This window comes from Lepisma saccharinum, chromosome 11 (genome assembly GCF_977018435.1).
Source record: "Lepisma saccharinum chromosome 11, izLepSacc3.1, whole genome shotgun sequence".
Classification (NCBI taxonomy): Eukaryota; Metazoa; Arthropoda; class Insecta; order Zygentoma; family Lepismatidae; genus Lepisma; species Lepisma saccharinum.
This window is the reverse complement of record NC_139239.1, coordinates 63,976,502-64,003,064: the sequence shown is the minus strand read 5'-3', so window position 1 is coordinate 64,003,064 and position 26,563 is coordinate 63,976,502. Positions and strand designations below refer to the sequence as shown.

Sequence of the window (26,563 nt, the reverse complement as noted above, 5' to 3'; positions counted from 1 at the left end):
CGAAGCAGAACTGTATTTTCGGATGCTGGCCGACTACAGTATCATAGAAGGAGATGAATTGGTTGATTTGGTGTTTTAAGTCAACTTTAACATAGTAAGGCTAATCGGGACTGGACCTACAGTTTAAAGTGGGATCCGAACCGAGTGCATAAAGTAACGTGAACCGTGTGGTGTAGGGGGATCATTAGCTTATGGAATGGAAGGTCATGGGTTCAAACCTACTTCTTTGCAAAAATTTTTCGGAAAGTAAACGGCTTTGGACGAGAATGCTTATCTACGTTTCTTGGATATTTCCGTTGATATTTTTGCGATTTATGTCCAGCATTTCCGGATGGAGAAAGTTGACATGTAAGTTCTTAATATGTGTTAACTTATAACAGCTGAATGAAAGGAAAAGTATTTCCTAAAATCCTACCAATCACTGAAAGATTAAAAACATTAGTAGAAGCATTACTTGAGGCATGCACAGTGGCGACGATTATGGAGTGTGAAGGGGTAGATGACCCAGCACTATGCTAAACATTATCTACCAAGGGAAAGAAACTGTCCTTGCCCTCCCTCTCCACCACCTTGCCCCATCAGTTTTGATACCCAATCGCCGCCACTGAGCATGCATCGCATAAATATTTACAGTAATATCATATAATATTATATTACGTTATTAGAACACTTCGTACTCGGTAAATAAAAAGGAAAAAATAATAAGGAAAGGGTGGGATTTGAACCTACGATGTTTCGATCTTGACGAAAACAGTAAAAAACCGAAAGTGCTGTCATCTAACCAACTACTCCAGGAGATTGCTAACGGAAAACTCAGTAAAACACGTTAATCTCAGTTGAAGCAACATTGTGCCGAAGTTTCGAACCATTTTTCGCCAAGAACCAAGGAAAAGACACACTTTGCAGAATCGTCTGGTGTTGTGCAAGGTATTTTTACTATACATTTTGCATAAAATCATCATTCTTGTATTCAAATGTGACCGCAATTCTTTCCAGGTGGATGAGAACCTGTTCAGTGTTTCACAATGTGCATACATTTTTCTATTTTCAAATTCAGAACGAAGAATCTTGAAATATTTTCAACATTCGTATTTCTACTTAACATTTTTGTCTACTCATATATTTTATTACTGCTTTAGGGTATCTTTACTTTATGGAATGCGAAAGAATGAAAAAAAAATCACGAGCGATTTCATTGAGGAAGAAGAAATGTTGCAAAGTTGGCTACTCTTAGTTGGCTCTGAAGCACTATGCTGCCAAATTTACGAATTCCGGACTTTGAAATTTTTCAGGGCGGTCAAATAAGATGTTGCGAAGTGTACATAATATAAGTCTTCGTATATTTATATTTATTACAAAATAAAGTGATTTGCGCGACGCCATGATGGCGTATAGGGGGTGTGGTGTTAGAGCCCACACTTTTTTGATCATGGTCGAAGGTGGAGCTGATGTGATCTAGGGATGGCCAAACGGATCCGGGTCCGAAAGTTTCGTATCTCAATCCCATTATAATATTACCACACCTTAAAAGGTATTATGATCTTCGATTACAAAGAAATTTTTCATTAGTTAGTCCTACAAGGATTTTTTTCAACTGTTGTTCATAAAATACTTTGCTACGCATCGGCTAACACACTCGTGCACAAAAATAATCTTACTTTTAAAAATTAAAATAAAACATTATAATATATGCAGTGTTATATAATTACAAAGTGTAAGACTAACAAGCGAGGTTATCTAAGTGTCCCCCCCCCGATTTCCATGAAGCTTGGCAGGTGTATAGTGGGGTCCAATGGAAGAAATACGTGTTTTTTTGTTTCAGCTAAAAAACTGTTTTAGGGGGCAAAACCCCCTCAAATGTCAAGATGAGGGCAAATTGAAGTGAGGATCTGACCCCTGTGTCCCCCTCCGATTTCCATGATACTTAGCAGGTGTGTTTATAAATGGGCCCAAAGAGGAAATACTTGTTTTTTTTTGTTTCGGCTAAAAAACTGTTTCAGGGGGCAACCCCCCTCAAATGTCAATATGAGGACAAATTTAAGTAGGCATTTGACCTGTGTGTCCCCCTCAGATTTCCATGAAACTTGGCAGGTGTATAGTGGAAATAAGTGTTTTTTTGTTGTTTTTTTTGTTTCGGCTAAAAAACTGTTTTAGGGAGCAACCTGCCTCAAATGTCAAGATGAGGACACATTTAAGTGGGCATTTGACCCCTGTGTCCCCCTCCGATTTCCATGAAACTTCGCAGGTGTATAGAGGGGACCAAAGGAAGAAATACGTGTTTTTTTGTTTCGGCTAAAAATCTGTTCTAGAGGGTAACCTCCCTCAAATGTCAAGATGAGGACAAATTGAAATAAGGATCTGACCCCTGTGTCCCCCTCCGATTTTCATGAAACTTCGCAGGTGTATAGAGGGGCCCAAAGGAAGAAATACGTATTTATTTTTGTTACGGCTAAAAAAAACTGTTTTAGGGGGCAAAACCCGCCTCAAATGTCAAGATGAGGACAAATTGACGTGGGGATTATCTGACCCCTGTGTCCCCCTCCGATTTCCATGAAATTTGGCAGGTGTATAGAGAGGCCCTATGCCCCCTGTTTCTTCCTATGCCATATTTACGTGGTTTCGGGGTCAGATCCCCACTTCAATTTCTCCTCATCTTGACATTTGAGGGGGGCCTCTATACACCTGCCAAGTTTCATGGAAATGGGAGGGGGAGACTTAGACCTCCCTTGTAAATGTATTAATTACAAATCGCGCACGCGCGCACACACACTATATGTATATGTGTATGTATGTATATTATATATATGTATATATTAGCAGGTAACAATATGTTATAAACACATTCTTACTTTCCAAAGAAGCGCATGTGGGATGGCAAAACGGATCCGGATCCGAAAGTTCTGGATCCGGATCCGAAAAATTTTAGGATCCGGAACCAACCGGATCCGGATTTCGGATCCGCCAGGATCCGGATCTAGCCATCCCTAATGTGATCAGTACCACGTCCCTGGCATCTTTAACCCCCCCCACCCCTTCCAGAATTTCCTCCAGATACCCACTTTATACGACGCTGGGTGGGCGCTGGAGCCGCTTCAACAGGTGGAAAAAAATCTCGATTCTCTCCCACCCAGGATCGAACCCGGAGTCTCTCGCATGGTAGTCAGGCACCCAAACGATTTTTTTAAAGGAATACCCTATGCGGTAGTATCCCCAGTTATTCACATCTTCTCAATTTTTACGTATGTCAATTTTCTGTTTTCTGTACGTATTCTCATTGGAACAAACACAAACATCAATGTCCAAAACGAACTAGAATCCGGGATCCCTGACATATAGTGCGTTGTGCTAACCACTCCACCACGGAGGTTGACCTGAGCTGCTGCTACTTAAAAATTTGTATTTATTATCATTGTTCTTAAAGAATGTCCATTGGAGTGGGGCGATTCTACAAACTGTATAGAAAGAGAGATAGATAGATTTGATTTTATTGATTTAGTTTATTTTATTTTTGTGCCTCTTGGCTAATGTGCGAAGATGGGGATGAATGATGAAATTGATGAATGGACATTCACAAACAACCTAGCCCGAGCGGGATTCGAACCCGGGACTCTTGGCGTCGCAGCGCAATTTTCTAACCACTCGGTCACAGGGTCCGGCAGAGAGAGAGAGATAGATAGATAGATATTCATATTCATATTCATATTCATATTCTTTATTTCCGTTGACCTATGTCCATAGGTATGGAAATCGTCACATAACAATACATACAGTAATAAAATATTAATACAATTTTAGACAAGGATTACAGTAATGATTTTAAGAACTACTACATGAAGGAAATCCAAATACACTAATAAAAATATTAATACAATTATAGACAAGAATTACAGCAATGATTTGAAGAACTTCTGCATAAGGAAATCTAAATAGAGGAAGAATACACTATTGGAGTAAAATTACATACAATATTTAAGGCGAGCACAATAATAAGCAAAGAATTTTTTTTTTTTTTTTAGTGTAAAAATAAGATGTAAAAGTAACTATGTAACTTATACAACATGGAAGAATGCAATATCTATACAGAACCGATTAATGATTATTTTGGCACAATAATAGCATATAGTGAATACTTCATACGTGATAATATAAATAGTATAATTCCATTTTCTGTACAACCGAACCCTCTTTGTTGACAATTTATGTAATTTAATATTTACAAATTTAGAAATTCATTTATTGAATAAAAGCAATGTCGTAATAAGAATTTTGTTAATTCCCTCTTAAATTGGGTAGTTGATTCCATTGTTTTCATGTGATCAGGTAATTTATTATACAGGTGGATACCTACGAATTTAGGACCTTTTTCAAGGAGAGTGGTATTATGAGTTTGTATAACCAGATTGTGATTTTTTCTTGTGTTGTATTGATGTACTTCCTTGATACGTTTGGAGAAACTAGACATATCTTGTTTTACATAGCACAGTAAATGTAATATATATAGGCAAGGTAATGGTAGAATGCCAAGATCCCTGAAAATTTTCCTACATGGTTCATTTATTTTCTTTCCTGCCATAATTCGTACTACTCTCTTCTGCAAAATAAAAATTTTTGCACTGTTTCTAGCATTCCCCCAAAATACAATTCCGTATGTTAGTTGTGACTGGAAAAGACTGAAATATGTTATTCTTATTGTCTCCCTGTTTATTATGTTTCTTAAGGTTCGTATACCATATATGGTTTTGCTTAATTTTCCTGCTAGGTGCTCTATATGTATGTCCCAGTTCAGATTTTCCTGTATCCAAATACCCAGGAATTTTATGGAATTTGTATATTTGACGTGTTCATTTTCTATTTTTATTACTGGTTCTTCATTGTTCTTATTTCTTGAATGATGGAATTTTATTGCTAAAGTTTTGTTTTTATTTATCGTCAACTTATTTGTGGGGAACCATTTGCAGAGTTCGTTTGAGGTGTTTTTTATATTTGAATTTAGAATTTGTTCATTTTTGCCAGTTATCACAATGCTCGTGTCATCTGCATATAAGGTAGTTTTAACTGAGGGTAAGTTTGAAGGCAGGTCATTTATGTATATGGTAAATAGTACTGGCCCTAGAATAGAGCCTTGAGGAACACCGCATGTCACTTCTTCTAACCTAGAGATATGGGAAGATGCATTGGTATTTGTCCCTTCTACATGTAAGATCTCTACAGCTTGACTGCGATTTTGCAGGTAAGATCTAAACCAGGTGTTTACTATACCCCTTATTCCATAGTGATTTAATTTTTTCAGAAGTTGGTCATGCGATACTGTGTCAAAAGCTTTTGATAAATCAAGAAAGAGACCTACACACTGTTCCCTATTGTCCAGGAGTTGTCTGACATGTTCGATGTATTCAAATATTGCTGTAGTTGTTGATTTGCCTTTACGGAAACCATGTTGTGATTTAGATATTATGTTGTTTTTATTTAAGAAGGTTGTAATTTGTTTGTTCATTGCAATTTCCATGATTTTTGAGAAGGGTGAAAGCAGAGCTATGGGCCTGTAATTATCTACACTACGCTTATCCCCTTTTTTATACACAGGTTTGATTTTTGCTTGTTTTAGTTTATCTGGGAACACACCAGTCACAAAGGATAAGTTCACTAGATAACATAATGGGTGTAGGATATGCGTGTGACATTTCTTTATAATTGAGGATGGAATTTCATCCAAGCCAGTTGACCATTTGTTCTTCATTTTTAAGATGATGTCTGTCAGTTCCTCAACAGAAACTGGGCGTAGAAACATTGATGCACTATGTGTATTCATTTTAACCTTACCAGAGTTTTGATTGGTTTTGACTTTATCCTTATTTACATTGATTAGGTATTTATTAAAAAAGTTTGCCACTACCAAAGGATCGCTTACGTTTGTGTCATTTTGATTAAGTGTGATGTTCTCTAGTTTTTTGCAATTTCCCTGCAGTTCTTTTTTTATTATGCCCCACATTGCTCTGGATTTATTTGAAGAGTTTGAAATTAGTTTCCCATTATGCCCTTTTTTTGCAGCTTGTAACACGCGTTTATATGTTGACTTGTATTTCTTGAAGTATTCTTCAAAATCAATTGTTACAGCTGTGCTTTTCCTAGCCCTGTTTAGGAATCTCATTCTATCACTAGCTATCTTTATTCCTTTAGTGATCCAAGGTTTCTCTTTCTGCTTTGCCCCTTTAACTTCCTTCTTCGGGAAGGCTACATCAAAGTAGTAAGAAAATATGCAATGAAATTTGTCGAAAGCATCATTTACTGTGCTACACTCATATATATGTTTCCAATCTTCATTGCTGAGTAAGTGATTGAAGTAAGTTGTATTTTCATCATTAAAAACTCTTTTGGTAGTATAATCATTTATTTGTTTAACATTGCTATTGCTTTGTGAAAATGGTGTTGAAAGTGAGAAAGACTGTGCAAAGTGATCTGAAAATCCAGTGTCAAAAACCTCTACTGTGCATTGGTCGACTAGTGTGTTCAATAGAATTTGGTCCAGAGCACTTTTTGTATTTTTTGTTACTCTGGTAGGTACTTTAACCATTGCTTCTAGGTTGAACATGTTAAGAAGCATGTTTAATTCATGATTTACATTCTTTTTTAGAAAATCAACATTTAGATCACCTATCACTGCTACCTTTTTGTTGGACTGCTGAAAGTGATTTAGAATAACTTCCATGTTACTGACAAATATATTCAAGTCACTATCTGGCGTTCTGTATACACATATGACTATATATTTTAGTTCTGGCAATTCGATAATGCATGATTCAAAGTGTTTTTCAATATTGAGGTGAGCAAACTTTTTGCATTCCTCTACTGCGATATCAATTTTACTATATATGCATGCACCACCTCTCCTGAATTTACTTCTTGAAAAGTTTGAAGTTAAAATGAAGTTTGGAAAATTTACACAACATATTTCATCATGTTTTAGCCAATGCTCAGTGAAACAGATGATGTTTTTATCTGCTAACTTATCAGCTAGGAGTGTTTCTACCATTAGTTTTTTTTCAGTGTTTAGTCCTTGGATGTTTTGATGGAATATATTCAGGGATATTGATCCTCTACCATTTCTTACCGAATTACAGTTTCTCTTAACATTCCTCTTACACATAATTTTCTTATCTACATTTGAATTTACAACTTGTAGATTTTGGTGAGAATTATTTAAGGTTTCTGACTTCCTATAACTTACCATATTACCCATACAGCCCACTGATCCAATTACATTCCCCATAAAAAATTACTGTCATGCATTGACGGGACTTTCCTTTCCCTTGTAGATTTCCGACGGGTATCTTCAATACTTCTATTTGCAATTTCACTAGTCAAACTTTCCTTTGATTCACTATCATCTTGACTGTTTTTAGCATTTTGCTTGATTTGGTTACCACTATTTACTACTTCCTGATTTACTTCTGTGATATCTTGAAGTAAGGATTGTGCCAAGGGTAAATTCTTAGTCTTCTCAGTAGGATTTGGAGCCGGAAGAACTATGGCATTTTTCCCGTTTTGGGGGGGAGGTGTACTGTTTACCAATAGGGAGAGTTCGTCACACAGCAAATCTTTCCCTCTTCTATTTAAGTGTTGGCCGTGGGTGGTATGACAATCTCTTCCTATTTCATTTGCACTTAACATTTGCACTTTTGGGAAAACTTTGCAAACTTTGGAGAATTTGGAGTTTGCCTTGTTTACTTCCACATTTACACATGATGATTGTATTAGGTCGTATCGTAGTGGGATGGTACTAACAATAACGTTTGTGTTTTTTACTGTTTCAAGGCAGGTTTTGAGGGCTATAATTGCTGATTTTGTATCGTTCCTTGCTACGTCATTAGATCCACCCATTATGATGACGAAGTCGTCGCTTCCATAGTCCTTGCACTTGAAAGCCACTGAATTAACTACCTCACTTAATGGTGCCCCAGGTTTGGTAAATCCAGTTACTTCATAATCTGCATGTCTCTCTGTTACTCTCGTCGCAAAACCACGACTATGGCTATCCCCCAAGATCAAAATCTTCCCTTTGCGCCCTTTGTTTTGTACAGCGTTATCGCCTTGGTTCTTCATGTATGGGCGATTTTTTGTCTTATTAATAACCCTCTTTTTGCTGTCACTATTCGCACAATTTCCCGCATTTCTCCCAGTCGAGCAGTCAAGCCTTGTTGCCATGGGGCTAACTTCTTCACTGTTTAGCACCTCGAATCGATTATGGTGTATAAATTTGTATCGTGGATTTTGATTTTGTCTATTTGTGTTGGAACTCGAATTTATCACAGATTTCTTATTTACGTTGCGATTTACAACCTCCGACCACATGTTTGAGTTTTTCACATCATTTAGTCCTCTTTTCTCGTTCAATAGTTCTAGTTTGTCTGCTTCAAGAACCTTAATGATTTCATTCTTGGATGAGAGCTCAAGATACAGTCTTTCTATCTCTCGTTTAGTTCTGTCGCACTCACAACAAACCGGCATTTTGTGACTTTTCACTTACTTTACCTATTTTCCAAGCAAATACAGTTGTCTTGTAGCTTTCGCAATGTCTGTGCACTTACGAACAGCTTCTTTACAGCCTTTTAACTTTTAGTTAACGATTTTTTCAGGAGCTCTTCTACACGCACTACTATGACCGGCGGCCATTTTTTTTTTTTTTTTTTTTTTTTTTTTTTTTTTAGATAGATAGATATAGATAGATCACTCAGGTAGAATATATTCTAAGAAGGGAGTCTGTTTCTCATAAAGGGCGTGTCAGAGAAATAAATTTGTTGTAAAATTTCAAATGTTATGAACCAGAAAATGATAAAAATTATAATGTAGTAGCCTATAATTGTGCGTTATCAATGAAGGTGAAAATGGCATTTTAAACTTATCCCTTCTGTTCTCTCTGGGAGAATTACATAAACAAGCAAGAATGATGGCTAGGGTCTTCCTGATTCGTTACTTTGCCACTTGAGTGTTGTAATTCACTGTCGTGTAAATAATAATGGTGACATCTGTCGTATTTGTTATTTCAAGAAAATGTGTTCTCATTTAAATCTTAAACGAATAGCACTTACCAAAATATATTACTTTTTTCAAAATGTCCAGAAATTCTGAATAATCGTAAATAAGTGGAAATATTTTCACTTTCATTTTTAAATTATCAGGAACTGAGTTGAATGAAATCACGTGGAAACAATTGGATTGTTTTCCATTCATATGCGCAATTGCTAGCTCGCGTCGTCTTCAGTTTCGTTCATACTACCAGTATCTTTGAATTCTTTCATGAAAACGCTGAAATATTGCAGTACGTCCCTTTTCAGCTTAATCCGATATTATAGCAAAGGAAGAAACTATCAGATACTGCTTACAGAAGGGGGAAGTTATAAGGTCACAGAGGAACAAACTACAGAAACAAGACACTTCACAGCACACAACTGACAATGGCAAACTGTCGGCAATAGGAAGGAATTCTCCTCCTAAAGCTTATCTTCCCCCTTCTGGAAAATCCACCACTCTTCCGAAGTGTGTATATAGCTTTGGAATTCAGGTCTTCCAAACGAGAGATGAAACATAGGATAAACCTTGAAATTCCTGGCACCTGGCTGGAGCCTACAGACTGATCACCGCCAGGAGACAAATTTACTACAACTACTTTCTCTTCCTCTTAATCTATTGTTTGCAAGAATTAATATATCAAAGATGGGCTTTTATATCACAGCAGAAACTAAATTCCAGCTCACTTTTGAGTCCTAAATCGCCAATATGACACTTGCATAGCAATTTAAGTGTCTCAAAGTAACTGTAGAAGTAACTGTTAAAACGTTACTTCTGTCGTAAAAAAGTAAGTCTGTTACAATTACTCACTTTTAAAAGTAACTAGTTAGTTACATTTTCTCAAAAGTAACTGTTACTTGTAACTAGTTACTTCCAAACACTGCTAAAAATAATCTGCTTTAAAATACTTTTAAGTGTAGCTAATTGTTAAAGTACATGTTTATTGGTAAGAATTATTTAACACTTTTATTGTAGGCATGTCTTTTTAATATGTAGGCTACATAATGACATCAAAATAACAGTAATCTCATAGCTTTAATTGTTACATGATTTTGAAATATACTTGTTATGCAGCAGTAACTTTCAATAATTCTTGTCTAAACAAATTCAACTTTTTAATAAACAAATAGCCACACTTACGTAATCAGTAGCATTTTGGTGTTACTCAAGGGGAACGTCCCGGTTTGGACAATTAATATACATACATTATCCCAGTCGGTGATCCATAACACCAATAGTAGCTGAGCACCCGAAATGTAACAAGGCAAGATACTGATCAAAATCAATTTCATCTCTGATAAGTCAAGCGTGGAATCAACTATAAATTAGGGAATTAATCTACGAAAACTGACGCCTCATTGCCTCCTTCATATGTGCTACTTGAAAAAATGTTGAAACTTTACTCGAGTTTCTTTGTTTTTAAAAATTACTTACATTTGTAATTTCCATATTCTGTATATCTACCTATATACAATTTGCATAACTGTATACTTAATGTAATTCATGTAGGACAAAAGCTGTGTTTTATAGTTAGATATCAGTGTAAAATGGACTGTAAGCTTAAATGTAACCCTACTTCAAATAATAATAGTTGATGTAACGTACGGCCTGTACGTCACAGAAAACAATAAATTTTGTTAAAATATTGCTACAATTTGAATTACATTAACACTTTCTAGAAATCTCGGGGAAGGAATGGGCATCATGTCTATTATATGCCCAAGGTCTCGTATAGACCAGCCTCTGCTGCATATAGAGTTCTGATCCAATGGGCATTTTACTGTTTCAATTAACCATATGCTTTAAATATTTACAGTGCACTTCTTTCAATAGATGCTAAGAACAAAACTGTCAGAAATGTCATCAGAAGCCAACAATACTGGCCCCAAAATGGAAATTATTCATTTGGAAACCGTAACAAGAATTTCAAAGCTTCCAGTTGTGGAATCAGCATGGAACTATGCATTTGACGTATATGGAAGAATTAAGGTAAGTTATTTAGTCTCTGTGGATTAACTACCCTCTCATGGAGAGTGAATGGCATTTTAGCTGTCGCACCCTAAGTTCATTGAAGCTTTGTTGCTAGTTTTCATGTCTTCAAATTGATAATTTAGATCCAAACAGTACCTGTGATAATTTACTCTTTAGAATTAACAACTTGTGGCTAGTTCTAGAGTTCTCTGGTGGTTGGTAGCTTGAGTGACTCCCAATGGCATAGTGGTAACGTCATCCCCTTGTAATCGAGGGGTACCGGGTTCTATACCCAGTGGTTCGGACCTCACTTTAAACTTTAGGTCCAGTCCCGATTAGCCCATCTGTGCATAAAGTGGATCTAAAACAACTCAATACAATACATTAACTTTATTGGGGAGAGTGATAATCTTTTTAGTTGCAAGCAGGTTTCATTACATTCACTTTAGTTTTTGAGCAGTGATCCCCTTTTACTCTTATTGTTAATTTATAATTTTAGGGTAAGAAGGCACAAAAGTCTCACTGAGATTTTCTGTTGCTTTCATTTAAGTGACACTGAATCAATTGAAGAAAATATTATAAATGTAGTTTTATACGAGGGTCACTATTTATATTTTGAGCCTTGGCAACACTGATTGAAGTTAGGCGCGATTTGACGTTTGCACGGAATCGTCTGGCATTATTGACCATAACGTACTTCGAATGTTTTGTCAAGAGCTTCATTTGTGTTGTTTATGTTGCCTTGGAGATTGCGCGACAACAATAAAATGGAATTAACTCGTGAACATTTTCGTGCGATGATTTTTTACGATTTTTGGCGTGGATTATCAAGACAAGAGTGCATCGATCAACTTACTTCCACATTTGGCGATGAAGCCCCATCCTTTGCCACTGTGAAACGCTGGTATAACGAATTTAATCGTGGCCGCCATTCGCTCACCGACGAGATTCGCGAAGGTCGTCCAAAATTAGTTGTTGTTCAAGAAAACATTGATGCTGTGCAAAACCTAATACTACAAGATCGTCATGTGACATACTGTGAGATTGAGGCAACCATAGGCATTAGTTCCACCAGCATATATAAAATATTACATGATCATTTAGCTGTGAGAAAGGTATGTTCTCGTTGGATCCCACACAATTTGACAAACTCAAAAAGACGCTCGCGTCAATTGGTGCAAACAAATGCTCAATAAATACAATCGTGGTGCTTCAAAAGACGTATATAAGATTGTAACAGGTGACGAATCATGGATATATGCATATGAGCCGGAACGTAAACAGCAGTCGACTGTATGGGTGTTTCAAAATGAACCCAATCCAACAAAAGTTGTTCGCGCTCGAAGCACATCGAAACAAATGGTCGCCTGTTTTTTCTGGAAAACTGGTCATGTGGCAACTGTGCCTTTAGAGGAACGTAGAACGGTCAACTCTAAATGGTACACAACAATTTGTTTGCCAGAGGTCTTCGGTCAAATACGGAAAACAAACAAACTCCGTCGGATCATTCTTCATCAAGACAATGCCAGCTGTCACACATCTCGTCTAACAACCGACTTTATGAACAGTCAAAAAATCGAATTGATGGGTCATACGCCGTACAGTCCTGATTTGGCACCCAATGACTTCTTCTTGTTCCCGAATGTCAAGAATAAATTGCGTGGACAACGATTTTCGTCGGCGGAAGACGCCGTTGATGCGTTCAAAAACCATATTATGGAGGTGTCTCAAGAAGATTGGAAAAACTGCTTTGACAAATGGTTCGAACGAATGCAAAAGTGTATTGACCATAAATGAGAATACTTCGAAAAACAATAAAGCAGTTTTCAATGCCAAATTTCTGTTTTTTCATTGTTAGGCTCAAAATATAAATTGTGACCCTCGTATTGAGCATGTGTAAAGACTTGTTTTTTCCTGAACAGCCTAGATCATGTGTCCAGTGATTGCAATGTGATTTAGTAGATCACACACTACCCTGAGCCTGAAGACAGAGGCAGAATCAGCCTCCAAAACGTTCGTAAATTTAAAAAATAGCAAGCCTAGAATTAGTCAGATTTTCAGGTGGGTGATCAAATATCAGGAGGAAGAATTTCCATTATTCCAAAACTCGCAATTTAAGCTGATGACTTACTTGGTTTTAAACATTTCAAGGGGTGCAATCCCTCTAACTTGAAATGAGGGATAGTTATTTGTTCTTGTTTATTAATATTAGAAGTTTTATAGATTATTTGATACCAAGGAAGGGCAATCACTCTTTACTATTATTTTTTAAAAACTATTTCCAGTTAGTTTTAAGTATCTTAAGGGTGATTGCCCCTTTTGCCCTTCCATTAATCTACCCATATAAAGTGAGTAGATTTGTGACCATGTAATAAGTTTATCCACAATTTTTAATCTGTGAAGGTGAGGGGTATCAATGTTTTTACAGGGAGCATGTGTAAAGGTAAATTCAATTTCAAAATGTCCATAATGAGACCTTGGTGAATTATGTTAGTGGGATGTTGAGGAGGGGTTAAATCAGTGTGCAACAAAAATGGATAAAAAGGTGGAGGAAACAATCAGTCAAGGGGCACAAAGTTAATATTTACATTTATTGTCATTCGGTTTCGTACGGATGAACCTACCCAATAATCAATTTGAATTTTGACTTTCAGGTATATAATACACTGTTGAACTGGACTTTATCAACAGCAGAATTAACAGTTTACAGAGCAGTGGAACAAGCATTACCAGTTGCTAACAAGTTTGAAGGTCCCATCCACACAGTAGACACAATACTTTCCAAAGGACTTGATATAGTTGAAGAGAAAGTTCCAATTGTAAAGCTTCCACCTCAACAGGTAGTGTAATGCAAGAAGTTTTTCCTTATGGGTAAATATTTGGGAAAGAAATATTAATTTTCTCAATTGGTATCAGTTTATCGTAAAAAGAAATTGTAAGATATCTCAATTAGCTATATTCAGTAAGATCTGCTAGTATTGTGTAGCATATAATTGTGATAAACTATTCAGGAATGAACTGCTCTGAAAATGCTAGATATTATCGCTGGCTCAGTGGATAAGTAGGGGTAGATCTTTCCACCTAAGTTCAAAGTAGTATTGGTGTAGGACTTTCTACAATGAATTTTGGTAGTCCTATGAAAAATGCATGATGCTAATAGCATTTTTCATTCACGTACCTGTTAAAAAGCAGGGAAAGAATTAAAAATAACCTGGCACACAATAACACATTAAAATTAGAATGTCATGCATTTTTTCCACCTTCAAGGGTGGAAACTGAGGACTAACTTAAGAGGCTGGCACACATTCAGTTGCCATCCATGAGAATTTAGATGGAGAAAACACACAAAAAGACTGTTTTAATCTTTTATTGTGCTGTTTATTCTTTCCCTGGTGCTTGGCAGATAAGATAATGTTCTATCCAGCATGTTATTCAAGGTATTGAGGTATTTTTACCCTAGCTTGTCAACTAAGAGTACAGCCTGAATAATTGTTTCAGATATATGAGAATACAAAGAGCTATGTAACAGAGGCTCTCAAACCAGCAATTCAACGTGCAGAAAGTGTGAAGCAGTTGGGTACAGACAAGCTAAATGCTGTGAAGGACTACAGTTTGGACAAAGCAAACACTGCCCTCTCAACGAAGTATGGAACCATTGCAGTCAAGGGCTTGGAAGTTGTAATGGACCATGCTGATAAATACATTGACCACATGATCCCACCCACTGAAGAGGAAGCAAGATTATGCGATGGTAAGCTCTCAATTTTTCATCAAATTGCTGTTATATAATTTCCTAATGAAGGTGTAATTTGAAGAGACTATGGTGTGTACACATCAAATATTTGAAGAATATGCATCATGACTCGAAATAGACCAGAACTGCATTTTGGTTTATGAACATCAGGAACTTTCTCATTTCTTCTTGGTACAAATGGTAAGAGACAGTTCTCTTTACATTAATTTTTTACATTAAATTACATTTTCTATAAAGTGTGAAGTAAATTGTTAACTCTTTAATGGTAAATATTGTACATGCTTCCTCTACATGGAGATGCATTGTTTTCACAAAGGACTCAGGATAGTATTATGGCATTTATGTCGAATTTATCTTCTCGTGCCTTGTGGCTCTTTTTTACTTTAATTATTTATTCGGTCGTGGGGATCTGATTGTTCAGAGAGGTATCCACCTACACAAGGTCTATACCAGTGGCGGTTCCTCCATGGAACAGAGGGAACAGGCTGTTCCCTTCTACTTATCGCCCTTTATAGCTTTTTAATTATCTATAACAACATAATAAGAACACTTCTTTCTTCCGAAATCAACACACCGAAGAAAAACTTTCAATGACTGGACGTTTGTTTACTTCACCTACCCTAGTCGTTCCACCCACTGCTGTCTGACGCAGAGTATTTCCAACCACGCGCGAAGGTAAACTATCCTCACCACGGAAGCTCAACTCTCTAGCTGTTCCCTACGAGAGAGATAGCGAATTCGTTTTCCTTCTATTTTTTGCTATGTGCTAAAGTTTAATTGCGTCGTAGTGATAGTTTAGAGTGTAGTAAGTCTATAGTTTCCTAATCTCATTCCAAATTGTGTCTGCCAGTCAAACCGAACTGGAAAAATCGCCTACACTCTAAGCGTCTGCTAAATGCCTTGGGTAACCACGGCGTAATAGCTTCCGAGGGAACAGCTCACGTCCACCTGTTCCACCAGCCCCAAGACGCATGCAGCAGCAGGACAAGAAAGCGAATGTTGCGACCGTAGGGTTGCAAATGTTGTCTGAAGGACAGACTGAAACTTTTAGTTCATTGAACTTTACAGAAAAGACAGCAAACCAACACCTATCCTAACCAAATTAAAAACTAAAACTAAATCGTACACAAGACATTTTCAAACAAGTTACTACAACTCTGTAAAATGGTTAACTGGATACTCTTCCAGTGGCAAATTATTGTTCTTGTTTGTTCCCGAGAAGGGAGTTTGGAACAGTTCGGGTTTTGTCACAATTTCTACAAATCTAGCAGACGTCATGAAAAAACTTCGCCATCTGATCGCCATTATTGCATTGAGGACGTTTGAATTACAAGAATGCTCAACTCTACCAAAAAAATTCAACTTAATCTACAAATAGAGAGATGAAACAGGTTTCAACAAATCATTTTTTCCTCTGATCACTCATAAATTGCTTTTATTAATTTTTCTTTATTGCGCATCAACAATTTTATTTTTAATGTTTTCTTTACATTATATCATATTTGCTTTAACATTGGTATTGTCATAATTTTAACGTTGTTCGTTTGTCACTTCTGACAATTTGTAACATATGTACCGTATGTTTATTTAGTTCATTTCAACAAGGATTGAATTTTACTTGGTCTACTGTATTATATTACGACAGGTATGCAAGAGGAGGGGGCAAGCAGGTCACCTGTTCCCCTGCCTGATTTAGCACCGCACGCCACTGGTCTATACACAAATTCTGGTTGTTTTTCGTAGCCACAAAATATGGCAATATCCCAATAGTTGTGATTACATAAGGTCTAATAAACTATTGATACTATCTAACCAATGAAAGCAAACCACTCTAAGATGCATATGAATGCTTTAAAAGGAATTTTCAGAATTTTGAATATAGTAGCAGTTTTTTGAATTGGGAAATTTCAAAAGCAGCTTCACTAGTGAACTCAATTACGCAAGAGAAAAGGTTTCCTGCTTGGTAATAAGTTAGACAAGAATGGAGCACTGGAACCGCAACTAGCACACCACCTGCAGGATTTCCCTTTTTTTGGTGCTTTTCTGTCACCCTTTCTTTGCCAGTCAGTCAAACAATAAATCTAGTCCTTGATCGTACACAAAATTGCAATATGGAAAAATATTACTTGCACAAATTGATTTTATAAATACAAAGTATTGAGGATATGTAAATTAAAAAAAAATCCTCAGTTGGGCGACGTGACTACCATTCATGATTTTAGTCTGTAAAATTCCCTTTTACAAGTGATTTTCTTAAACTTTCATTTTGCATAATTTTTCACAATGGAGTTCGAAGGGGCCAGTACTTCAGGGGTGTGTATTCTGGGCTAGCTATGCTATGTGTAAAGTTCTAAGCCCAAACTAAACTACAGGCAAAAAATTGCATAAAAAGTGTTAGTTTTCAGTATGGAGAACTATGTTTCAGTGCTCACATTGCAGGTCTATCCAGTAGGAGGCACTTGCTTCTCCTTTCCTGGAAAATCAGTGGTGAAAAATTTCGTCCTGTTCTTGTGGAAAGTGAAAAAATATTACCTTTTCAAATAATTCAAATTAAGCATTGCACTCCCCAGGAAATGTTTTGCCCCCTCCCAGGAAATGTTTTGCCCCCTTCCCTGAAAAAAAGTCTGCATGCATGCACTTGGTTCACAATGTAGTCCCTGATTTTCTTAAACCTGTTACTTTGTTTTCTGAAACACACAATGAAAACGGACATGAACCATGCCACTGCTATGGCACATAGCTCCATACTGTTTGAATTACAAAAAAGAGCACTTCGAATTGTGGCAGGAGTCAATGGGAAATATTCGTGCGGAAATCTCTTCCGTAACTTGCGCTTGCTGACATTACCCTGTTTGTATATCTATGAATGTCTGGTATACATCAAACAAAATATTAGTACTTTTGAAACCAATGAAGATATCCATAGCCTGAACACTAGAAATAAAGATAAAATTTGAATGAATTACTCTCTACAAGAAGAGACCTAAAAACTTAGCAGTTGACCTGTATAACAAGTTGCCCAGAAAGTTAAGACACGAACCAAAAGTGGAAAGGTTTAAAAATAAAATCAAAACTATGTTAATTAAACATTCATTTTACAGCATACAAGAATATACAGACAACACTAATCTTTTGAATGCATACAGACATATCTATTGGACAGAGTGTGAAGGACTCAAGGTCTTGTGTAGGTGTAATCAGAATAAATGTTAAAAGGTATGGTTAGCTACCATTCATGCAGAGCTTGCTGTTGGACATCAAACTGCAATTGTCAAGTATAATATCTTTATATGCAAGGGTTTATAATACACCAATATATATGTGTGTGTATCTTATGTTAAAATTACCAAACTTTATTATGTATTTCTATTTGACATGTCCTATATAACAGATGTACCTACTTGTACAAAATTGTAGTCCTTGGATGCAAATAAATCATCTCATCATATCAATAGTGAGTGATTTGGTGGGATTTTTAATGCATTTTACATAAGGATGCCCTTTCCATGGGATGTAAGACTGTTTTAGAGGGTTTAAAGGTAGATTGTGCCAAAAATGACAAAATTGCATTTGTGAAAAGTTTCATGGGGATGTGCAGATAAATGTCTGCCTATTCTGAAACTACTCTTTTCAGAAACTATAATGAGTTGGTGATTTTTTTCTAGGTCCCGAGTATGGTGAAACTGAAAACAAGGCACTACAGACAATTCAAAGACTAGACTGCTTTTCCAGGAAATTGCACAGGCGCCTGACCAGGATCACACTATCACAAATGAAGCTACTTAGACAACAAAGCCATGAAGCGCTAAAGACTCTTGCCAATACTCTGGATCTGGTAAGAATGACATTGTCAAAACTTTAGATACATCAAGAAGGTCAAAAGTATGGACTTTGTCTAGTTAATTGTAGTAAAAAGTTTAAATCAAAGTAGTTTACAGGGCACCTGTAAACTATCGGTTATCACAAAAAATCTCCTGTCAAACTGTAATCTAATATTCAGCCTATTATTCACCATACCAGGAAGCACCGTAAGTTCAGTCTCATGTTGCATGCCTGCACCTGAAATTAGACTTCCTGCATGAACTACAATGGATGTTACAGACCGGATGAGTCCCACACTAAGATGCCTCACCACATGCAAATATAGAGTACTGGGCAGGATGGATATTCGCAACAATTACAAGACCTAGAATTTCAGGTTTCTTGTAATACATAGTTTTAATGAAACTATAATAAAATTCATAACTGCACAAATATATTAGGGTAGGCCAGTCTCCAGGCCTCATAGGATGCTTTGCCACTGTAAAAGACAATATAAAATAGAGGACTTGGCAACAGGATTCCTTCATACTTCCACTTATTTATATAAATTGGTCAGTTCCGAAAGAATGGAACTGATCTTCTGACGATCCCTTCAGTCCTTAATGACGTCACCAAGAAGTTGATAAAATGTTGGAAGGGTTTGTTTATGTGATGTTATATAAAGATTATTTGCAGCACATGAGGTTATAGTGAACTTGAAATTACAGTGGAACCTAGATTTTTTTTAGATCCCGGATTTTAAGTTTTCCTGCATTATACATTCAATATGAATGATCCCAAGATAGCAAAATTTTTAAAAAAATTTCCTCTATTTTACATTTTCCCGCATTTTAAGATTTTTCAGCTCTGTCCCTTGAAAAACTTAAAATTCAGGTTCCACTGAAGACACAAGATAGGTTAATGAAAATACTTCTAGGATAAACTATGCCTCGAACAAAGCCTTCCCAAACAATGCTGTGTGTTTGTGTATAGTTATGTATATTCCCTAAAAAGTTCAGCATAAAGGAAATATCTTGAACTCAAACAAGAAATTCTATTGGTGGTGTTCAACAATTTCTTGAATCTTTTTTTTTTTTATTATTATTATTAGAAATAATCTTTACCTGAATAGCTTCAATATAAACTTTGATGGATCCTTAATGAATTTGAAATCCAGTACTCTCAATTTGAAACAGTAGGATTAAAGTATAATAAAAACTTTTACTGTCAAAATATATATAAGGCTCCCTGATGGGGTAATGTAAAACCATTGCCTTGTAACAGTGGGGTCCTGGGTTCAATACCTGGTGGAGGCACTTTAAACTAGGTTCGGTCCCGATTATTCTTATGTATAAAGTATATTTACAACTACAATGTATGTATGATATATACATAATTTGCAAACTGGTATTTATTTTTGATTTTTTTTTCCAAATGCAGCTTCAGCTATCAAAGCTGAATGTTGATCCAAAGACTTTGAGGGAAAAACTAAATGCCCTGTGGGTGGAACTGAGCAAGAACGAACCAGAAAACCAGCCTTCGCCAACATCATTGGAGCAGAAAAGCATTGTTCTTGCAAGGGAGCTTGCTCGTAGACTGGTTCACTTGGTCAACAACACACGTGCTAATCTTGGCATCCTTCCAAATACACTCAAGGTGCAAGTGGACACTGCAACTAAACTTGCTGGAGATGTCATGACCACTCTTGTCAAGGTGATTACTTTAATATCTTGTATTTCCAGTAGTGCAGACAATATTTTTCTTTAGAACAGGGAAAAGGATTGGACACTATATTATTCATTGGTGCATTTTCAACTTGTCTGCAGCTGTCTGTACACGATTATCATTGAAACAGAGCATTTATGACCCAACAGAATCTACAATTGAAAGGTATTGAAACATTATCATTGGAAATCTTCAAAGGTCTGAAACTCCCCATACATGATCAAAGAAATATTTGACAAAATTTTCACATTATCAAAAGGTGATGGTATGTACAGCAAGAAAAAGAAATGGATCAGCTGTAACAAAGGAATATATATATCACACTCGAAAAAAGTGATATATTTTGTTGGTATTATAGTCCAAATGTAATGACACATGGGGAAAACTGAGAGATCCTAACAGATCATTTCCAGTTATTTAGGTAGTTCCTAATTTAGAAAATTACCACACTGCTGTAGTAATAAACATTTTTCTTTGTTGCACAATTGCCATTAAATAGCAGAGTATGTTCCACTGCTCCTCCTTTCCTCAAAGTCACAACTATGTCCACACTTTCTACGATGCTTTCTCTTCAGAATAGAAATAAATAGCATTTTGTACTCTGATGCTATTTTTTTCCTATAATAGATTTCAATAGCAAGTTCTCTGATTGGTTGAGTCTGTAATGAAAGGATTTTATTTTGAACCATTCATAATTTGAAATTCTTAGATATAAACCACAAATTCAAGAAGAAAAACCTGATGTGTGCTTGGACATCACTTCAATATGTTTCATTTGGTCGTGACTAACAGCTTAACACATCATAGGATGATGCAGGGTTATAATCAACTCCTTATTTGTAAGAAGTTGAAAAAGTTGAAATTCTGCTAAAGTGGTAATGAAAGATCTCGTGCACTGCCAGTGACGTGCGGTGACGTCGACACTTGGGGTAGCAATCAGTGGCATGCTCAAGGGGGGGGGGTCTGGCTCATACCCCTCCCCCTTTTAGAGCCCAGTATTCCTAAAAATAGAACGTCAATAACAGGAAAAGATTGCAAAATGATGAATGAGTACTAAAAAAAAGTACACGCAACCCCCACCCCCATTTTAAAATAAAAAAGATTTGATTTGACTACTAAGCGAGAGATCCTGGGTTCGAATCTCGGCTTGGCCATGGGTATTCTTTGAGTGTGTCCCTTCATCAATTATATTGTATTATCTTCGCGATTAGCCAAAAGTGGCGGAAAAGCGAAGTAAAATAAACCAAATCAAGCAATCAATGATTTGACTTTATTTTTGTTACTTAGCGTTGCTTTTTTCTCACATTTGGTTAATTGCGAAGATAAGATAAATTAATGAAGGGACAAACACAAAGAACACCCATGCCCAGGTCGAACCTGGAACTCCTGGTGTCGTAGTATGCTGTGATAACCACTCCCCCACGGTTGGTTGATTTGGTGTTTTTAAGTCCACTTTATGCACAGAAACAAAATGGGTAACAAAACACACTTTTTTTGTAGTTTCTTCAATAATATTCATTTGGCTTCTTGAGTTCTGAGATACATTTTTCATTTCAAATTATTTCATTATTCACTGCAGAGTACAACACAGGAACAAGAATGCACGCTCATCACGGGTTCGAATCCCGGCCTGGATTGTTCGAGGTCCCTTCATTAATTTCATCACATCATCCTCATTTTCGCGATAACAAAATGTGGCAGAAAAGCGAAGTAAAATAAACCAGACCAACAACAATATGAATGCACGTTCTCTTGCCCAAATAAATACATCCGTTGGCAGCCAAGAAATTAGTATATTTAAAAAAAAACACTACTAACACGAAAGCGAGAGAGCCTGAGCAAATATTTGTAATTTAATAATTATATATTCAATATTTGAAAAAAATAATAAAATAAAAAATAAAGAAAGCATAACATTATTGTCTGCACATATAACATTTCCATTTCATAAATAATAAAACTACATCCCATATTTACATACATATTGTACAACGTGTAAAATGTTGTGTAAATACAGAGAACATAAGTACTGCAGAAAATTTTCCCTTGTTCTTTAGAGGATTTACAAAGGAATCAAATGGAAACCAATCCCCTATCTGTCCTATAGGAGATAGACTGAGGGACCCGAAAGCATGGGCTTTCAACCATTGCAGCAGGGGCGAGGGGGCAAGGGAGGTAGAGGCAGAAATCTTCCCTTTTCCTTCGGAAACCCATTTCTACCTGGAACTTCTAAGGCGGAAGAAGAGCGAGCTAGGCCAGTTTTGTCCGCGGATCACACAGAGGGACGAGAAGCACATGGAAAAGAAAGTGTTGCATATGAACTGTGGCTTTAACAAGACAATAAATATTGTGATTTGAAAATAATTAGAGATGTGAAATTGATTAATCTATCTCTGCTAGACTAGCTACTCCTCAGTGCACGTCACTGTGCACTGCACTCAGTGCATTCCTGCATTATTGTATGTGAAGTTTCTTTGAATACCACAGCTTTAGAAAGTTTTGTTAAGTTTGGTTTCAAGGTGTTACCATTATGCATTTTATGTAAATGTAATAAATTACATTATGCAGCTGTCACATTACCACAATGTTAAACCATAGGAGCATCCTCTCAAGCTAACTCCATGACTCGACCAAACATCCCCTTCCCCTTCCCCATTACTATTTTCCACTTCAAGTGCACTGCATATCACTGTGTTTAACAACTGGATTTTACCTTCACTCAGTGTCCTGAGAACTGTGGCAACCCTATTTATAATGCATTCCACAGCATTTTTAAATTTTCCCTACCCAAATAGATCACATGGTATATTCCTTGGGGTAATTTTCACTATTTCTTAAACTAAAGGACAATAGCAAAGTTCCAAGGATGTAATTAGAGGGCAATCGGAAAAGCATTTCTTCAGTGCCAAAAATCACTTGTAAAAAATAATACTGGGAATCTGGGGATATTATTCGTAGCAAAAGTTGTCACTTAGTCCTCAGTTCTCTCGACTCGAGCACTGCAGTAGTATCTTGATAATCCAATGTTCATATAATCTGAGGCAGAGAAAATAGGAGTTTCTTCTAATAAGTATTCAGATAAGTGGGTTTCTGAACTGTAAAAATGAAACTTCCTGAAACAGAAGACACTTAATCATTTCTTTAAAATGCAAGTTCGATATTGTTTAACTATTTTTTCCTAACATCATTGTTAATACTGTAATGAGCAGTGTAAGTAAAATATTCATAATCCTATTTTTTCACATACTGAAGTTTTTATTTTGCCAGATTTTCGTTAGGTTATTCCATGTAAAGTCTGTTCTTGCAATATCAGCTTCTGTCCCTTCCACCTCGAATTAATTGTGAATTTCAAAGATCTTGCTCTTACTTTAATAGCAATCTTAACACTCTTTGAGTAGACTGGATATTTAATGAAGAAATAAATTTGCAAAACATAATATTATATATATATTATGGGTAATATTAGTTATATTGGGAAAAAATGGTCTGAACTTGCAACACTTTAAATGGCAATTGGAATATGAAAATGCAGTCAGTGATGTTACCATCCTAAGGTGTCAGATGTTAAGGGACAAACTGGAAAATACCAAAAAAAGAGAATAACTTACCTTTTGTCAGTTCCCGTAAAACTCCCTGGCATGATACTGAATGCAGGAATTTTTGTCATCCTGTTTCCAGTTAATCCTGGAAGTACAGCAACAGTAAACATGCATCCTTCCTCCCCCAATAATTTATAAACTTAATTTTAGGGGAGGAACAGTGTAGATACAGAGATATAGTCTTGGCACTTATTTATAATAAAGAAAAGAGAGATGGGTGTTCCTCTTTTGTCAACCATTTTCTTTCTTTCTTTCTTTCTTCCTTCATTCAAAAAGAAAAAAGAAAACACTTTTTTTTACCCAGAAAACATTTGTAGAAGTACAAATTTCATAAATCACCAGATATGTTGGAAAATATTTACCTTTCAAAAATTATGAAACAGCTTAAGCTTAATTTGTAATTTTTGTAAGTAGTGATTGACATTTTGCATAGCAGATTTAAAATGTGCTGGCTTTCGGCACACTTACCTTATTTCAGTTGCATTCAATTCCCTAAATGCACATGGCATAGTGGTTCGGATTCCACTTTAAACTGTAGTCCAGTCCCGATTAGCCTTTCTGTGCATAAAGTGGACTTAAAAGAACAATTCAACATTCAATTCCCTAAATCTAATTTTGCATTGATGCTCAACATTGTTCAATTCTATGCCTTCTACTTTGTTGTAGTCTAATAGGTAATATTTCTATTTTCAGACTGCACACCTGGAATCTGTAACAGATGCAGTTATTGCGCAGTCCAAAGACCAATTATTAAAACTTCAGAACACCTTGAAGACCATAAACAGCTATGCATCCCAGTTTCTGGTAAGGAGATGAGTATTTTCATGTTAGTGGTATACTCAAGGGAGAGGATGTTGATTGGAGGGGATATGATTCCCCGACCAATTGAATCAGATATCTTTTTAAAAAATCTAGACAGTAGACAAATAAGAAACTGCTGGACACATTACTATTTCTTGAAATTTCTCATAATTTTCAGTGATACTCAAACACAATGACCCAGACATATTTAACACAGCAGGATACACTCTCTGCACTAGGACACAAGGACCCATGGTGGGCAAAAAAATGCCCGCAAGCAAAATTGCTTCTAAAGTTCGAATTTTAATTGTTTTAAAGCAAGTAAATAGTAATATCTACATTGATTAATTGTATTAATTTTGAGCATTTGCATTGAATCGCATAATTGATAAAAATTAAAAAAAAGGAGCATGTTGAAATACCAAACTGAAAAATATGAGCAAGAGTTGCGTGAAATTTACCCAGGCAGTGTTTCTACACCCCTACAAGTGGAACTAACAGCAGATTCAAGGACCCAACATTCTGAAGGGTTCATTGAAAAGTACTGAGAATAGTGGCCTCACTCTCATTGGAAGGGGGAAAAAATATTCAAAATCTGCTGGGTAATTTTTACCCATAAGCATGTCCTTACGGATTCAAATTTTGTTTGTTTTTATCCTTCCTTTACACCAAACTGCAGTTAAGTGTTTTAGGGAGAAATGTTATTGCTTAATGTAAATATTGTTCCGATGTGTACAAATTCATTTAGGAATGACAATATTCTTAGACATCTTTCACTTAAGTTTCTACAGCTAAATGATACAAATTATCCATTAAAATATTCCCAACAATTTAACATTTATTAATGTATAGTTTTAATATTTGTTGTAGGAACAGGTTACTTCTTTTCTTCATAGAAAAGCAGAAACTGAGCATACACCGCAGCCTGAAACTGAAACTCCAGCAGCAAAACCAATAACCAATGAAGTGACTCCAACACTGAATGAAACAAAACCAATTGCAAATGAAAACTCAACTGGTGCATCTAATTTAAATGCAGTGGATTAGAATGTTTTAAAAGCCTTAAATGTATTTAGCCCTTTCTTTCTAGAATTATTTTTATATATGTAAATTATAATTCCTATATATAACTACTTTTCTACTTTGCAATAATTACACACTGTGAAATTAGTTTTCAAAAAACTCTATTCTCTATTAAAATATTTCATAGACTTTGTATGTATAACATGTTTCATAGACTTTGTATGTATAACATGTTTGCATTGAAATTTTTACAATTATTTTTATGCAGTGTATTGTATAAATTTTGGGAGAAAATCTTGTTTAATCTGCTTGGTAAAATTTGTGCCAAAACTAGCAAGGGAGAACTTTTTATGAAATTTCCTTTAGTGTGTTTGGATATTTTTGAATATTTTTGGGTATATGTGCTGTAATAATATTTTTACAAATAAATTATGCTGTATAACATGCATATTTCATTTAAAAATGACTTCTACAGATGTTTGAAAGGTGTTGGTTGAGATCCACCCTTCCCTTAATAAATTAGTCTTAGCGGAGTGTACTTACTTAGATAATGCATCAAACCTAATGGTCACACAAACATTGGAAAAAGTATGCTAGAAAATTTTCAAAGCTCTATATCTAATTTTGTAAACTAATATCTTTTCTCATAGAATCAGAAATGGGGAGTATGAAAGTAACACCATAACTGGTTCATCATGTTGTTTTTCATTAATTGCAGTAGTATTGAATTACCAAAATACATAATTGTAAATGTGATATGTAAAGTAACTATCTTTACCTGTATTGTATTACTAAAATCAGAACTGAAATTTATTCTTTTTAA

The 26,563-nt window shown here is 35.9% G+C and overlaps 1 protein-coding gene across 5 annotated transcripts in view; it reads left to right on the top strand.

Moving 5' to 3' along the window:
• LOC145994863 (lipid storage droplets surface-binding protein 1-like) overlaps positions 1–26,182 on the top strand; it is a 91,623-nt gene extending 65,441 nt beyond the window's left edge. For 2 of the 5 annotated variants that reach the window (XM_083131269.1, XM_083131268.1), the window contains exons 2-8: positions 10,900–11,055; positions 13,692–13,877; positions 14,536–14,788; positions 18,457–18,626; positions 20,033–20,305; positions 24,610–24,720; positions 25,588–26,182. In XM_083131269.1, the coding sequence (XP_082987395.1) occupies positions 10,900–11,055; positions 13,692–13,877; positions 14,536–14,788; positions 18,457–18,626; positions 20,033–20,305; positions 24,610–24,720; positions 25,588–25,764 (1,326 nt within the window). In that variant the 3' untranslated portion in view covers positions 25,765–26,182. Of the gene's footprint in view, positions 1–10,882; positions 11,056–13,691; positions 13,878–14,535; positions 14,789–18,456; positions 18,627–20,032; positions 20,306–24,609; positions 24,721–25,587 lie in introns of all 5 variants that reach the window. The other 3 variants (XM_083131267.1, XM_083131266.1, XM_083131270.1) reach the window with 2 other exon arrangements.
• Positions 26,183–26,563: the final 381 nt, after the last annotated feature.